At 40.1% G+C, this 14,035-nt stretch overlaps 1 protein-coding gene across 1 annotated transcript in view; it reads left to right on the top strand.

The window, feature by feature from the left end:
* BCL9 (BCL9 transcription coactivator) overlaps positions 1 to 14,035 on the top strand; it is a 346,838-nt gene that overhangs the window by 257,639 nt on the left and 75,164 nt on the right. Inside the window, 1 exon segment of the mRNA XM_053705893.1 lies at positions 3 to 56. Coding sequence (XP_053561868.1) covers positions 3 to 56 — 54 coding nt within the window.

Here is a 14,035-nt window from a genome sequence, read left to right as displayed (position 1 = left end):
ACAGCCACCACTTGGCATTACTTCACCAGCCATGATGGGGAATATGGAATCGGTAGGTGTTGATCCATAATTTGTTTTTTGAACATGTTCACAACCTACATATTATGGGGCTCTTGGTAATTTTGTAGAAATCCCCTTTGTGATAAACTGCTTTAGTGTCTCTGAATTGCATGTTCTAAAATGTCATAAAGTGGTGGAATGATTTGTGCATTTTATTTTTTTCAAAGCACAGCAAAAAAATTTTTTTTATTATTTAATAATCCACAAAAAATGATTTCTCAATCTCTAAGGAATTGTTTCCATGGAAACCCTGTGTTCCATTTAAACGAACTGGACAAAAGGAAGCTATCACAAAACATATCATTAAGGTTTATATTCATTAGTATTCTGTTGATCTGTAAGATATAAGGCTCCAAACGCATATATATATATATATATATATATATTCCAGGGTGCAGTTGCCTTGTTCAGTACTGTTCTTTCACTTAAAGAGAACGTTAACCTGCTCTTTACAGAATTTCACCTTTATAAAAAAAAAAATAAGCGACTTGCTTTTTAAAGCACTGGCTATGAGATATTTTATGAACAGAAAAATTTAATTAAAGCTTAACTGCTTTGTGAATGAGGTTGGAACCTCACAGTAGCGCACAGTGATAGAGGTATTAATTACATGTGCTTTGGGTTGGTTGATATTGTCTTGAATTGATTTTAATGAGTACAATGATTATAAAATCTATCAAGCTTTTTCAAACAAATACTGTTGTATTGGTATTTTGCAAATTGAGGGGTTTTCATTTCTGTTCAAGCAACTATAGCTATTTTTGATTGTTACTATTTGTGTATCTCTTATATTTGGATCTAAATTTGTGTTCAAGAAATGTAACATTAGGTTCCTTTCAGTTTTAATCCTAGTAATTGGCGCCAATTTATTTATTTTTTTGTCCATTGTTAACCATTTGGTCAGTTATTCATTAATATTAATATAATTTATTTTTATTTATTTAAGCATGTAGACAAACCAATATGGTTAATTTGTTCTTGTGAGAAATCGTAAAAAAAAAGCCACTCTTTACCAGTCAGGTAAAAAAAGTTACTAGTGATATATATAAATATACTATATATATTATATATATATTATATATATATATATATATATATATATATATATATATATATATATAATGATCAGCTTTATATATGTATGTATATATGATCAGCTTTATATATGTATGTATATATGATCAGCTTTATATATGTATGTATATATGATCAGCTTTATTTATATATGTATATATGATCAGCTTTATATATGTATATATGATCAGCTTTATTTATATATGTATATATGATCAGCTTTATTTATATATGTATATTATGATCAGCTTTATTTATATATGTATATATGATCAGCTTTTATTTATATATGTATATATGATCAGCTTTTATATATGTATATATGATCAGCTTTATATATGTATATATGATCAGCTTTATTTATGTATATATGATCAGCTTTATTTATGTATATATGATCAGCTTTATTTATATATGTATATATGATCAGCTTTATTTATGTATATATGATCAGCTTTATTTATATATGTATATATGATCAGCTTTATTTATATATGTATGTATGATCAGCTTTATTTATATATGTATGTATGATCAGCTTTATTTATATATGTATGTATGATCAGCTTTATTTATATATGTATATATGATCAGCTTTATATATGTATGTATATATGATCAGCTTTATATATGTATGTATGATTAGCTTTGTCAAATATTCGTATGTTGTTTTTTTTTTCTTTATTTTAAGGACATTTGATAACCAATCACAATCCTATACATATATCTATGGTGAAAGAACATACATTGCTATTCCTATAACCCTCCTCTATTGCAGGGGTTTTCGAACCTGTCTTCAGGCCTCCATAACAGGCCAGATTTTCAGGATATCTGAGCTGGTACACAGGTGAAATAATCAACTGATTAGTAAACATGGTTATTAAAGGGACAGTCTAGTCAAAAATAAACTTTCATGATTCAGAAAGGGCATGTAATTTTTAACAACTTTGCAATTTACTTTTATAATTAATTTTGCTTTGTTCTCTTGGAATTCTTAGTTGAAAGCTAAACCTAGGTAGGCTCTTATGCTAATTTCCAAGTGCTTGAAGGCCGTTTCTTATCTGGATGCATTTTGACAGAGTTTCATAACTAGAGGGCGTTGCTTCATGTATGCCATATAGATTGGCCAAAATGTAAGTCTGTCAAAAGAACTGCATAGGCTTACAAGGTAATCAGAGGTAAAAAAGTATATTAATATAACTGTGTTGGTTGTGCAAAACTGGGGAATGGGTAATAAAGGGATTATCTATCTTTCTTCTGTTAAGTGTGATCAGTCCACGGGTCATCATTACTTGTGGGATATTAACTGCTCCCCTACAGGAAGTGCAAGAGGATTCACCCAGCAGAGTTGCTATATAGCTCCTCCCCTCTACGTCACCTCCAGTCATTCTCTTGCACCCAACGACTAGATAGGATGTGTGAGAGGACTATGGTGATATATTTAGTTTTTTATATCTTCAATCAAAAGTTTGTTATTTTATAATAGCACCGGAGTGTGTTATTCCTTCTCTGGTAGAATTTGAAGAAGAATCTACCTTAGTTTTTCTATGATTTTAGCCGGAGTAGTTAAGATCATATTGCTGTTTCTCGGCCATCTGAGGAGAGGTAAACTTCAGATCAGGGGACAGCAGGCAGATTAATCTGCAAAGAGGTATGTAGCAGTTTATTATTTTCTGACATGGAATTGATGAGAAAATCCTGCCATACCGTTATAATGTAAACTCAGCCTTGAATGCAGTAGATGTAGCTGATATCAGGCTGTCATGTATGTATATTTTACACTTCAGTTTTCTGGGAAATGGTACTTCTCTGGCTTTTAAACTGTATACATAGACTTAACCTATTTTGCAGGGACTTGCAATAGGTTTTAAATGACAATTAATTATTGAGGTAAAACGTTTTTTTGCTGGCATGTAAAAACGTTTTTTTCTCTGAGGTACCTGGGTGAAAAAATGTTTTGGGCACTTTTTTTCCACTTGGCAATAGTTTTGATTTAAATTAGAGCAGTTCACTGATCCCTCTCACTGTTATGTGTGTGGGGGAGGGGCCATTTTGGTGCTTTCACTGTGCATCAGAAAAACTCAGTCAGAGGTTCATTTTCTTCCTACATGATCCGGTTCATCTCTACAGAGTTCAGGGATCTCAAGAGTCTTTTTTGAGGGAAGTAATCATTCACAGCAGAGCTGTGCTGATTGTATTGACTGTGATATAAAAAACGTTTATTTGTGTATTTTTTTCTGCTGCCTGGGTTAGTTATCATTTGCTGAGGGGAACAATCCTTTGCTAAAACTGTATATTCTGACAAAGATTGATGCTATAACTTAATTATTTTATCTGTTATAATATTTTCTGTGCTTCTTAAAGGCACAGTTCGTTTTCATATTATTTGTAAATTACTTTGAAAAGTATTTCCAAGTTGCTGTTTATTTGCTAGTGTGTTAAACATGTCTGATTCAGAGGAATATCTCTGTGCTATATGTGTTAATGCCAAGTGGAGCCCAATAGAAATTTATGTACTAAATGTATTGATGCTACTTTAAAAAATAGTCAATCTGTACAAATTGAACATATTTCACCAAACAACGAGGGGGAGAGTTATGCCGACTAACTCGCCTCACGTGTCAGTACCTGCATCTCCCGCTCAGGAGGTGCGTGATATTGTAGCGCCGAGTGAATCTGGGCGGCCATTACAAATCACATTACAAGATATGGCTACTGTTATGACTGAAGTTTTGGCTAAACTACCAGAACTAAGAGGTAAACGTGATCACTCTGGGATGAGAACAGAGTGCGCTGATAATGCAAGGGCCATGTCTGATACTGCGTCACAGTTTGCAGAACGTGAAGACGGAGAGCTTCATTCTGTGGGTGACGGTTCTGATCCCAAATAAACTGGACTCAGACATTTCAAATTTTAAATTTAAGCTTGAGAACCTCCGTGTGTTACTAGGGGAGGTATTAGCGGCTCTGAATGATTGTAACACAGTTGCAATCCCAGAAAAAATGTGTAGGTTGGATAAATATTTTGCTAAGGTACGACGAGTACTGACGTTTTTCCTATACCTAAGAGACTTACTGACATTGTTACTAAGGAGTGGGATAGACCCGGTGTGCCTTTCTCACCCCCTCCTATATTCAGAAAAATGTTTCCAATAGACGCCGCCACACGGGACTTATGGCAAATGGTCCCTAAGGTGGAGGGAGCAGTTTCTACTTTAGCTAAGCGTACCACTATCCCAGTGGAGGATAGCTGTGCTTTTTCAGATCCAATGGATAAAAAATTAGAGGGTTACCTTAAGAAAATGTTTGTTCAACAAGGGTTTATATTGCAACCTCTTGCATGTATTGCGCCTGTCACGGCTGCAGCAGCATTTTGGTTTGAGTCTCTGGAAGAGACACTTCAATCATCCACACTAGATGACATCACACACAAACTTAAATTCCTTAAGTTAGCTAATTCATTTATTTCAGATGCCGTAGTACATTTAACTAAACTTGCGGCTAAAAATTCAGGATTCGCCATTCAGGCACGCAGAGCTCTGTGGCTAAAATCCTGGTCAGCTGATGTTACGTCTAAATCTAAATTGCTTAATATTCCTTTCAAAGGGCAGACCTTATTCGGGCCCGGCTTGAAAGAGATTATTGATGACATTACAGGAGGTAAGGTCATGCCCTGCCTCAGGACAAGGCCAAAGCCAAGGCTAGACAGTCCAATTTTCGTTCCTTTCGTAATTTCAAAGCAGGAGCAGCATCAACTTCCTCTGCACCAAAACAGGAAGGAGCTGTTGCTCGCTACAGACAAGGCTGGAAACCTAACCAGTCCTGGAACAGGGGCAAACAGGCCAGAAAACCTGCTGCTGCCCCTAAGACAGCATGAATTGAGGGCCCCCGATCCGGGACCGGATCTAGTGGGGGGCAGACTTTCCCTCTTCGCCCAGGCTTGGGCAAGAGATGTTCAGGATCCCTGGGCGTTAGAGATCATATCTCAGGGATACCTTCTGGACTTCAAATCCTCTCCCCCAAGAGGGAGATTTCATCTGTCAAGGTTGTCAACAAACCTAACAAAGAAGGAAGCGTTTCTACGCTGCGTACAAGATCTTTTATTAATGGGAGTGATCCATCCAGTTCCGCGGTTGGAACAAGGACAAGGGTTTTACTCAAATCTGTTTGTAGTTCCCAAAAAGAGGGAACCTTCAGGCCAATCTTGGATTTAAAGATCCTAAACAAATTCCTAAGAGTTCCATCGTTCAAGATGGAAACTATTCGAACAATTTTGCCCATGATCCAAGAGGGTCAGTACTTGACCACAGTGGATTTAAAGGATGCTTACCTTCACATACCGATTCACAGAAGTCATTACCGGTATCTAAGGTTTGCCTTTTTAGACAGGCATTACCAGTTTGTAGCTCTTCCATTCGGACTGGCTACGGCTCCAAGAATCTTCACAAAGGTTCTGGGCACTCTTCTGGCGGGTACTAAGACCGCGAGGAATTTCAGTAGCTCCGTACTTAGACGACATACTGATACAAGCTTCAAGCTTTCAAACTGCCAAATCTCATACAGAGATAGTACTGGCATTTCTAAGGTCGCAATGGATGGAAAGTGAACGAAGAGAAAAGTTCTCTCTTTCCACTCACAAGAGTTCCCTTCCTGGGGACTCTGATAGATTCTGTAGAAATGAAGATTTACCTGACAGAGGACAGGTTAACAAAACTTCAAAATGCATGCCGTTGTCCCTTCATTCCATTCAAGAGACCAGAAATTCTCTTCTATGGTGGCTTTATCGGCCACATCTGTCCAGGGGAATGCCATTCAGCAGGCCAGACTGGTCAATTGTAACAACAGACGCCAGCCTACTAGGTTGGGGCGCTGTCTGGAATTCTCTGAAGGCTCAGGGACTATGGAATCAGGAGGAGAGTCTTCTTCCAATAAACATTCTGGAATTGAGAGCAGTCCTCAATGCTCTTCTGGCTTGGCCCCAGTTAGCAACTCGGGGGTTCATCAGGTTCCAGTCGGACAACATCACGACTGTAGCTTATATCAACCATCAGGGAGGGACAAGAAGCTCCCTAGCAATGATGGAAGTATCGAAGATAATTCGCTGGGCAGAGTCTCACTCTTGCCACCTGTCTGCAATCCACATCCCGGGAGTGGAGAACTGGGAGGCGGATTTCTTAAGTCGTCAGACTTTTCATCCGGGGGGAGTGGGAACTTCATCCAGAGGTCTTTGCCCAAATACTTCCACGTTTGGGGCAAACCAGAGATAGATCTCATGGCGTCTCGACAGAACGCCAAGCTTCCGCGCTACGGGTCCAGATCCAGGGATCCGGGGAGCGGTCCTGATAGATGCCTTGACAGCACCATGGACCTTCAGGATGGCTTATGTGTTTCCACCTTTCACCGATGCTTCCTCGATTGATTGCCAGAATCAAACAGGAGAAAGCATCAGTGATTCTAATAGCGCCTGCATGGCCACGCAGGACTTGGTATACAGATCTGGTGGACATGTCATTCTGTCCACCTTGGTCGTTACCTCTGAAACAGGACCTTCTGATTCAGGGTCCTTTCAAACATCAAAATCTAACTTCTCTGAAGCTGACTGCTTGGAAATTGAACGCTTGATCTTATCAAAGCGTGGTTTTTCTGAGTCAGTTATTGATACCTTAATACAGGCTAGGAAGCCTGTCACCAGAAAGATTTACCATAAAATATGGCGTAAATACCTATATTGGTGCGAATCCAAAGGTTACTCTTGGAGTAAGGTTAGGATTCCTAGGATATTGTCTTTTCTACAAGAAGGTTTAGAAAAGGGGTTATCCGCTAGTTCCTTAAAGGGACAGATCTCAGCTCTGTCCATTCTGTTACACAAGCGTCTGTCAGAAGTTCCAGACGTTCAGGCTTTTTGTCAGGCTTTGGCCAGGATTAAACCTGTGTTTAAAGCTGTGGCTCCACCATGGAGTTTAAACCTTGTTCTTAACGTTTTACAGGGTGTTCCGTTTTGAACCCCTTCATTCCATTGATATAAAGTTGTTATCTTGGAAAGTTCTATTTTTAATGGCTATTTCCTCGGCTCGAAGAGTCTCTGAGTTATCAGCCTTACATTGTGATTCTCCTTATTTGATTTTTCACTCGGATAAGGTAGTTCTGCGTACTAAGCCTGGGTTCTTACCTAAGGTAGTCACTAACAGGAATATCAATCAGGAGATTGTTGTTCCATCCTTGTGCCCAAATCCTTCTTCGAGGAAGGAATGTCTTTTGCACAATCTGGATGTAGTTCGTGCCCTTAAATTTTATTTACAGGCAACTAAAGATTTTCGACAAACGTCTTCCCTGTTTGTCGTTTACTCTGGTCAGAGGAGAGGTCAAAAAGCTTCTGCTACCTCTCTCTCTTTTTGGCTTCGTAGCATAATTCGTTTAGCTTATGAGACTGCTGGACAGCAGCCTCCTGAAAGAATTACAGCTCATTCCACTAGAGCTGTGGCTTCCACTTGGGCCTTTAAGAATGAGGCCTCTGTTGAACAGATTTGCAAGGCTGCAACTTGGTCTTCGCTTCATACTTTTTCCAAATTTTACAAATTTGACACTTTTGCTTCCTCGGAGGCTATTTTTGGGAGAAAGGTTCTTCAGGCAGTGGTTCCTTCTGTATAAAGAGCCTGCCTATCCCTCCCGTCATCCGTGTACTTTTGCTTTGGTATTGGTATCCCACAAGTAATGATGACCCGTGGACTGATCACACTTAACAGAAGAAAACATAATTTATGCTTACCTGATAAATTCCTTTCTTCTGTAGTGTGATCAGTCCACGGCCCGCCCTGTTTTTTAAGGCAGGTAAATATTTTTTAAATTATACTCCAGTCACCACTACACCCTTGGCTTCTCCTTTCTCGTTGGTCCTTGGTCGAATGACTGGAGGTGACGTAGAGGGGAGGAGCTATATAGCAACTCTGCTGGGTGAATCCTCTTGCACTTCCTGTAGGGGAGCAGTTAATATCCCACAAGTAATGATGACCCGTGGACTGATCACACTACAGAAGAAAGGAATTTATCAGGTAAGCATAAATTATGTTTTTAAACAATAACAATTCTAGTGTAGACTGTCCCTTTAACCTGCTCTCACCCAAGGTAATCCTGAAAATCTTGCCTATTAGGGAGGCTTATGGACAACTTTGAAAACCCTTGCTCTATTGTCTTAAAGGGTCTGTCTACCTGAAATTTTTTATTGTTTAAAAAGATATATAATCCCTTTATTACCCATTCCTCAGTTTTGCATAACCAACACTGTTATATTAATACACTTTTTACCTCTGTGATTACCTTGTATCTAAGCCTACTCAGACTGCCCCCTTCTCTAAATGTTTTTGACTAACTTGCATTTTAGCCAAATAGTGTGTCATAAATAACTCCACAGGATTTAGCACAGTGTTAACTATACGGCACACATGAACTAGCACTTTCTGACTGTGAAAAGCTTATAAAATGCACTGAGATTTAGAGGTTTTAAAGTATATTTAAAGGGACATGAAACCCAACATTTTTTTCTTTTATGATTAAGATAGAAGCTATAATTTTGTACAGCTTTTACATTTACTCCTATTATCCCATTTGCTTCATTGTTTTTTTTATCCTTTATTGAAGCAGTAGCAATGCATCGCTGGGAGTTAGCTGAAGGCAACAGTGACCAATAACAATAAACATTTATATGCAGCCACCAATCAGCAGCCAGCTCCTGAGTCTTTATAGATATGATTTTCAACAAAGCAAATTTGATAATAGAAGTGAATTTCAAAGTTGTTTAAAATGTTATAATCTATTAGAATCTTGAAAGAAACATGTTGGGTGGTTTCATGTCCCTTTTTAATATAACAATGTTGGTTGTGCAAATGGGTAGTAAGGGCGTTTTACCTTTTTAAATGACAACAATAAAATACTGTCCCTTTAAAGTGTTTAACCCCTTAATGACCAATGACAGAATTATTCTGTCATGGAACAATTGAGCAAACTGAAGCTGTGCCCTTAAGGGGTTAAGCACTCTGTTGTTTTTTTGTTGCTTGTTTTAAGCAAACAACTTCTTAAAATTAACTAACAGACCCAAATTATTTTTTAATCTGTAGCAAAATATATTTATAATTACACATTATTCCATCATACTATCTGCAATTTATGTTCTGAGTCTAATGTTCCTTTAACAAAAGGAAGTCCTAACTAGACATGTGCGTTAGTTGCTTTTGGGTAGTAACGAATGGCGAATATGGCAGCTGCCAGCACCATTTGGAGCCGGATGGTTTTGTGTGAATGATCTGTGAAAATTCAGATCTTTGTGTGATGCACTTTCACACGAATAGAGCTGGCAGCCGCCATATTCGACATTTGTTGCTAGACAAACGCACATTTCTAGTCTTAACCTTTCAAGGTAACTGCACTTTCTATACATCTGGTGCTTTACCTTTGAACTGCCAAGATTAATACTACTCTTGAGAACAATTATTCAAAGCCGCACATGTTTCCCTCACAAAGTTATGTTTTACCTCTACGGAGCAACCTTTCCCGGCGGGAGGTTTGCAAACCAATCTTTATCAGCTTGCAAGGTGCCTTTTTTTTTGGCAGTTATTGTTATTACTTGGCATTTGTACTGACAAACTGGTGCTGTTATAAATGCAAGTTGCAAGATTTTTTTATTTTTAATTCTATCTTTGTAATCGGAATGACAGCTCACAAAAAGTGGTGCAGATGTTTCATAGCTACGTTTTCAAAGAAAGATAAAATAAACCCATCCATAGTGGGTAGGAGGGGGGAGTACTTTGTGATAAACAATGTATCCTTGAATAGTCTTGTTAAACACTTGACACTGTTAGGATGTTTCATGCCCTCTTAAAAGCACTGAGCTTTAATGATGTTAGGACGGAATGGAACGTTCTAAGTTTTTCTGTGTCCTGCCTTCTCGATAAAGTTATGAAAGATCTAACTTGGGGATGTCCCTAGCGACGTAGGCAGTCCCCCAGAATCCAATCAGCAGTGTTGAAGTCACATGATCAGAGTGATGATAATTTTACTTCCTTTTACCCTTTTGTTTACATGAACTTGTGCACTTGACCCCGTCCTGAAGGGGTCGGCAGTTGGACAATTATTAAATTTGTTTATTTGCTCTTTCCATCTAAAGGGGAGCAGAGTCCATGGCTTCATTCATTACTTGTGGGAATTAAGAACCTGGCCACCAGGAGGAGGCAAACACACCCCAGCCAAAGGCTTAAATACCTCCCCCACTTCCCTCATCCCCTAGTCATTCTTTGCCTTTTGTCACAGGAGATTGGCAGAGAAGTGTTGGGAGATTCGGAGTAGTCTCTTATGGAGGGTATTACTCTTTGAAATGGGACTGGAGTTTTAAGTAGTCCTGTCAGCCTCTCAGTGAGAGCATGGGTGAAAGTTAGAGTCCGGAGATGCAGGGAGAGTCTTTCTGTGAAACCATCCCGACTCAAAATAACAGCTCCATAAGCAATCAGCGTTGACAAGTTTTGCTGCCTGCTTCCTACACTCAAGTCCATGTCAGGAGCGATGCTTCTACACTGTCACACTTGAGAGGCCGTGTTCCTGTTCCACGGCATAGATTCTGGTAAGATCGTTTCATTTTTATATATCTAATGATAATATAAGAAAACAGGGTCACAGTGTGACGCCTTTTATCTTTATAGAATCAAGGGTTAATATCCCTGGAAGGGGGATTATTGAACAGGGGGGGGTTTGTACATAATGTTACTGTTGTGCCATTGCTGCGATATGTGTGAGATGAGGCTCTGGCAATGGTGGACTACAGGTGTCATTTTTGGGAGTTACTTACACGGCCAATTTGGCGTGGTTTTTTTCTCCCTAGTGCAGGGGCGGTCCTGCAAGGCACTCCATGTGACCGGGTGGGGCCTATTCCACTTTCTCTTCTTGTCCGGAGGGTACATGAGACAAAGCGTTTTTTTTTTTCTGTGGTCTGGGTCTAAGGAGGTGGTGAGTGCCCCGGCCATTGGAGGTATAAAGGTGTCATTTATATAGTATATCTAGTCCGTAATAGAAGAGTAAGCTATGGAGGACTCTGACGCTTTGGAGGGTACTCCCTCTTTAACAAAGTCGAATACCTTTATTGAGTGCAGGTTCTGGTAGATCCGCCTGCTCAACTCTGTTCCACATGCCTTGATAAGATTACTACATCTAGAAAGATTAATATGTTTAGTACTACTGAGCTGTCCACCTCTGAGGGTTCTTCATCCTGTGAGGTGTGTTCCCTACATTCATGTCCGATTACACATGCAGCTCCCCAGGGCACGACTAATCATCCTGAGGGAGAGGACCGCTGGCCGTCAGATTTTGTGGATCAGCTGCAAACGGCGTTGTCTGTGGTGATTAGTGCCTTACCACATTCTCCTAAGTGCAAGCGTAGGGTAAAACATTGCGGACCAGGGATCATCTACTCCAATGGATATCTCGGAAAGATTATCCGCTGACAAGGACAGCTCCGACTTTTCGGAGGACGTTCCTTCTGGGTCGGAGTCCGTGTCATCTAATCCTCCAGTTGCGGAGGAACCAGACTTTAGGATTAGGATGGAAAATTAACGCTTGCTACATTGGAGGTTCCGGAACCAAGACTACCGGAGGAACCTTTGATTCCTAAACTTAATAAAGTAGGACAGGGTGCCTCAGACCTTCCTGGTTCCTGTTAAGATGGCTAACATTATTAAGAATGAAAGGGAGAAAGGGGACTGTCCCTAAGGTGGATGGTGCTATCTCCACGCTCGCGAAGCTTACAACGATTCCTCTCGAGGATAGTTAGTCATTTAAAGAGCCCATGGATAAAAAGTTAGAAAACATGTTTCAGCACACAGGGTTTGTTTTTCAGGCGGCAGTAGCCGGAGCTGCGACATATTGGTGTGAATCCCTGTCTGAGATGGTCGAGAGGGAGACTCCCCTTGATGAGATACAGAATAGAATTAAGGCCTTGAGGGTTGCTAATTCTTTCATTTGTGACGCCAATATGCAGATTATTCATCTGAATGCAAAGATATCAGGATTTTCCGTCCTAGCCCTTAGGGCTCTGTGGCTGAAATCATGGTCTGCGGACATGACCTCTAAATCCTTCTCCCTTCCAGGGAAAGATCCTATTTGGCCCAGGACTGGACTCGATCATATCCACGGGATGCAAGGGTGCCTTCCTGCCACAGAATAAGAAGGTTAATCCTAAGGGATCTACTTTTTGTCCCTTTCGTTCGGACAAGGCCCATTGTCAGCAGCCCGCCACGAAAGCAGAGCAGTCCAAGGGAGCTTGGAAGCCAGCTTAGTTTTGGAATAAGTCCAAGAAGAAGCCCGCCGAGACAAAATCGGCATGAAGGAGCGGCCCCCGACCAGTCAACGGACCGAGTAGGGGGCAGATTATCTCTCTTCTCAGAAGCCTGGTTGCAGGATGTTCAGGAACTTTGGGTTCTAGAGGTTATCGCTTCCTGATATTCAGTCTTTTGTTTAGGCTCTTTCCAGAATAAGGCCTGTCTTTAGACATTCTGCTCCGCCATGGAGCTTGAACTTGGTTCATAAGGGGTTGTAGATGGTTCCGTTTGAACCTTTGCACTCTATTGACATTGATTCTTTCTTGGAAGGTTCTCTTCCTGTTGGCTATTGCATCGGCACGCAGAGTATCTGAGTTGGCGGCCTTGCAATGTGAGCCTCCTTATCTGGTTTTTCATGCTGATAAGGCTGTTCTTCGCACTGGTTTGGGATTTCTTCCCAAGGTCGTGTCTAACCATAACATCAATCAGGAAATAGTTGTTCCTTCTTTGTGTCCTAACCCTTCTTTCCCTTTCGGAGAGTTTACTTCATAATTTGGATGTGGTTCGAGCCTTGAAGTTTTATCTTCAGGCTACGAAGGATTTCAGACAGTATACATCTCTTTTTGTAGTGTATGCAGGGAAACGCAAGGGACAGAGAGCCTCTTCCACTTTTGTCTTTTTGGTTGAGGAGCATGATTCACTTGGCTTACGAGACAGCGGGACATAAGCCTCCTCAGAGGAACACGGCTCATTCCACTAGAGCTGTGGCTTCTTCGTGGGCCTTCAAGAATGAGGCCTCCTATGGAGCAGATTTGTAAGGCGGCTACCTGGTCCTCCTTACATACTTTTACAAAGTTTTACAAATTTGACGTTTTTGCTTCGTCAGAAGCAGTTTTTGGGAGAAAGGTTTTGCAGGCTGTGGTGCCCTCAGGATAGGGTCCGCCTCCTTATTACCCTCCCATTTGTTCATTTAGTGTCCTCTAGAGCAGTGATTTGCAACCTTTTTTTTTTTGCCGTGGCACACTTTTTTACATTAAAAAATCCTGTGGCACACCACCATCCCAAAATTGTACAAAATCACACATTGTAGCCTAATACAGGATATACTGTATATACAGTGTGTATGTGTGTGTATATATATATATATATATATATATATATATATATATATATATATATACACACTGTACTGTGCTATCATGCCATGCCTCCTACAAACTATACATGACATATTGACATTCATTCACAAACAATCATAATCATTGTCTGTGAATGAATGTCAATGTCATGGTTGTAAATGATGCCTGATGAGCCTGTCACATACCTCCCAATATTTCAAATATTGTTGTCAGTCTGTTGCGGCACACCTGAGGATCTCTCACGGCACACTGGTTGAAAAACACTGCTCTAGAGCTTGGGTATTTGTTTCCCACAAGTAATGAATAAAGCCGTGGACTCACCTCCCCTTTAGATGGAAAACATAAATTATGCTTACTGATAATTTAATTTCCATCATGGGGAGAAGAGTCCACGGCTCCCGCCTGATTCTCCGGTTGGCGGACCTAAATTTAGTTTTTGTTCTTCTGGCACCATTTATACCCTGA

Source organism: Bombina bombina, chromosome 3, assembly GCF_027579735.1.
Source record: "Bombina bombina isolate aBomBom1 chromosome 3, aBomBom1.pri, whole genome shotgun sequence".
Classification (NCBI taxonomy): Eukaryota; Metazoa; Chordata; class Amphibia; order Anura; family Bombinatoridae; genus Bombina; species Bombina bombina.
Note: the sequence above shows the minus strand (reverse complement) of the source record. Positions and strands in the feature narration are given on the sequence as shown.